The sequence below is a fragment of the Arachis ipaensis genome, chromosome B09, assembly GCF_000816755.2.
Source record: "Arachis ipaensis cultivar K30076 chromosome B09, Araip1.1, whole genome shotgun sequence".
Lineage (NCBI taxonomy): Eukaryota > Viridiplantae > Streptophyta > Magnoliopsida > Fabales > Fabaceae > Arachis > Arachis ipaensis.
The window spans coordinates 1944323-1947489 of NC_029793.2; the positions used below are offsets into that span (position 1 = coordinate 1944323).

The following is a 3167-nucleotide window of genomic DNA, read 5'->3' on the forward strand; positions in this document are numbered from 1 at the left end:
GTGACAATCTGGCAGATTTATTTACAAAGTCACTCCCAAAATCCTCCTTTGAAAGATTGGTACATGAGATTGGGATGCGTCGATTTCGAGATATTAAATGATGTCGACAAGAGGGGAGACTGTACTCTTTTTCCCTTGGTCAGGTTTTTTCCCATTGGGTTTTTCTTGACAAGATTTTTAATGAGGCAGTCCCCATCACTAAAGGATATTGTACTCTTTTTCCTTCACTAAAGTTTTTTTTCCCCACTGGATTTTTCTTTAGTAAGATTTTAACGAGGCAATAATCCTGAATGGTCATCCAAGGGGGAGTGTTGTGATATGGATGACCACGTAGACTCACCTTCTCAATATTGAAGATTAGGCTAATTATTTTAATACTAGAGTCTTCTATTTATACATCTCTATTATATATATCTTTATTTCACAACAAGAGACAAATTGAATTAAAAAAAGAGATGATGTCACACTAACATCTTGATGATGAATAAACTATTGAAAATATTTTAAGTACACCAAAAATACTAATGCACCAGTTGTTTTAACCGTTAATCTAACTTATAAAAAATATATATAATATATATTAATTAAAATCAACAATTAAAACAACTAGTACATCAATACTCCCAGAACTAGGGAGTTTAATGTATGCTCAAGTCTGCACACGTCCTGATATATCATTTATAGTGGGAGTGTTAGATAGATACTTGAGCAATCCAGACATGGATCATTGGATAACTGTTAAACGTGTAATGCATTATCTGAAGAGAACAAAGGATTACATGCTCACTTGAAGAAGATCGAAAGAACCACAATATCCAAACTCTTCCAATCGTATGATTCATGTTTATGAATTCAGGTACACTTCCACATTATGATAGATATATTTTTTGGTGATTCAATATGGATGATCTGAATTATTGAAATTAATTTATTCCAACAAATTTTACTTGAAATGTTTCCTTTACTATTTAAGGAGTGGGTGCAAACAATTAGCAACAATACATTTTATCATAGACATTCAAGTTTCACATACTGTAAAACTATTTCAATCTATACATATCATGTTCACAAAACGAAGTCATAAATTTTATTTCTTTGTTCTCTTTAAAGTCCAAAACCACATCCTACACGTTATTAGTGCTATAAACCTCACACCTTCACAAATCCATGATCAAATTACAAAGAAAAAGGACATTTATTTATAATATTTGTCTAACATCATGTTAACATACTCCAACCAACAAATCAGAGTATATCAACACAAAACATGTCTCCTTCAATGGACACTAATTTGCTTAACATCCTTTTTTTGCTGCTGAGTCCTAGGAATGGTAATAGTTAAGACACCATCCTTCAACTCGGCCTTAATCTCATCAGCTTTAGCATCATCAGGCAAAACCAAATTGGTATCATAGTAGCCATAGCTACTTGAAGACCAATACTCATCATCATCCTCCTCTTCTTTTTCCTCCTTGTGTTCACCCTTTATCTTTAGCACACCATCATCAATAGTGATTTTCACATCCTCCTTCACAACTCCGGGCATGTCGTATCGCAGCTTGTAGTGGTCGTCGCGCTCCTTAACCCGGCCGGTCAAGGACCATGGTGTCAAGTTCATGTTGTCAAATAGCCTGTTGATGTTCTCACTTGCTTGCATCAATGCATTTCCAAGCCCTGAAGGGAAGAATTCTAGCAACCAACAAGCAATAATAAGTCATGTATGTATGTATTTACGGGTAAAGTATATTTTTTATCCATAAAGTATACTTTTTATCCCTGAAATTTGACAAAAATTTTAAAAATATCCAAAATTTTATTTTGTTTTAATTTTGTCCCAAAAATTTTTAATTTGCATCAAATATACTCCTAACAACTAATTTTTCAAAAAATTTAAGATCAATTCAATAACAATTTCATAAGAACAACCTTCAACACAAGCAAATCAAACGTAATTTTCATGTATTATTGTTAGATTAGTCTTAAATTTTTTGAAAATTTAGCCGTCGAAAATATATTTGATGCAAATCGAAAGTTTTTGTGATAAAATTAAAACAAAATTAAACTTAAGAATATTTTTAAAATTTTTGCCAAACTTTAAGAACAAAAAAAATATACTACCCATATATTTATGTTTACTTGTGTTTCAAGTCATCTACACATTTTTTTGTTTTAAAAATTTAAAACAGAACTAAAAATTTAAAACACATTTATTAACAACTTCTAACTATTAACTTCATGTTAATTTTCAGCATTTGAATTTTCATATCTTTTGCCCAATCTACCCAAACAAACATAGAGTCTGCTGTCAAAGTACTATTTTTTAAAAGAAAAAGTTGACTTTAAAATTAATTAAACTCCTTTTCTGAGAATAAATCTATCTGATCACTATTGATATAAGGCAATATTCACTATGATATCAATATCTCTTAATAATGTGTGTTATGTGTAAACCATTTTACAAAAACAGAGAATTATGATTGTTTTACTTACCAATAGAAGAGCGTTATGCATAATATTGCACAACTAAATTTAAAAAAAAAAAGCAGTATACATTATTCTCAATTATTTCATTCAACATACACATACTAAAATTTGTAGAATTTTGTTAGATATATTAAAATGAATTAAAACAAAAACTAATAAATTTGAATGTTAGGCAGAGAGAGGGGTGGTTGAGAATTACCATAAAGTTGAGGGGTGGTGAAATCAGTTAAATCATTAGTTTCATTCCTTCTCCAAGGCCATGATCTCCTGCTCCTCCTCCTAGGGAACAGCCTGGACCTTCTCCCACCAGATGATGACACAGCTATCTCACTCCCTTCAGATTTCTCACTTGCTGATGAACTTGCAAACCTTCTTAATAACTCATTCCCAAACCTCCGTGATGATGAACAATTAGCCACCCTTTCTTCAACCTTCTTCATAGCCAAACGTGCCAAAGCCATCTTTGCTAACTATCTATTCTTCAATAGAAATGGTTTTTGTTTTGCTCTAACTTCTCTTGTGTTATGTTGTTATATTGAGGAACTTAAATAGTTGGCTTTGGATGCTTATAGAACTCTCTAAGAGATTCTACCACACAATAGCAATATAGAACCGTCTCGAAGAATTTTCACACTAGTCTTATCTAAGTAATTATTAGTAATAGTTTGTCAGAAAAAAAATTT

At 31.5% G+C, this 3167-nt stretch overlaps 1 protein-coding gene across 1 annotated transcript; it reads right to left on the bottom strand.

The window, feature by feature from the left end:
- Positions 1065 to 3065, bottom strand: LOC107618618 (26.5 kDa heat shock protein, mitochondrial). Its single transcript, XM_016320727.2, has 2 exons — positions 2684 to 3065; positions 1065 to 1689 (listed from the first exon to the last, which is right to left on the bottom strand). The coding sequence occupies exons 1-2, from the start codon at positions 2943 to 2945 to the stop codon at positions 1277 to 1279; spliced, it is 675 nt and encodes a 224-aa protein (XP_016176213.1). The 5' UTR covers positions 2946 to 3065; the 3' UTR covers positions 1065 to 1276.

What these genes read in the sequence shown, in the direction of transcription:
- LOC107618618 (XM_016320727.2), bottom strand. Translation starts at nt 2,945, where the DNA reads ATGGCTTTGGCACGTTTGGCTATGAAGAAGGTTGAAGAAAGGGTGGCT. An exon ending in CACCACCCCTCAACTTTATG is followed by an intron (nt 1,690 to 2,683) that starts GTAATTCTCAAC and finishes GTTGGTTGCTAG; the next exon opens with AATTCTTCCCTTCAGGGCTT.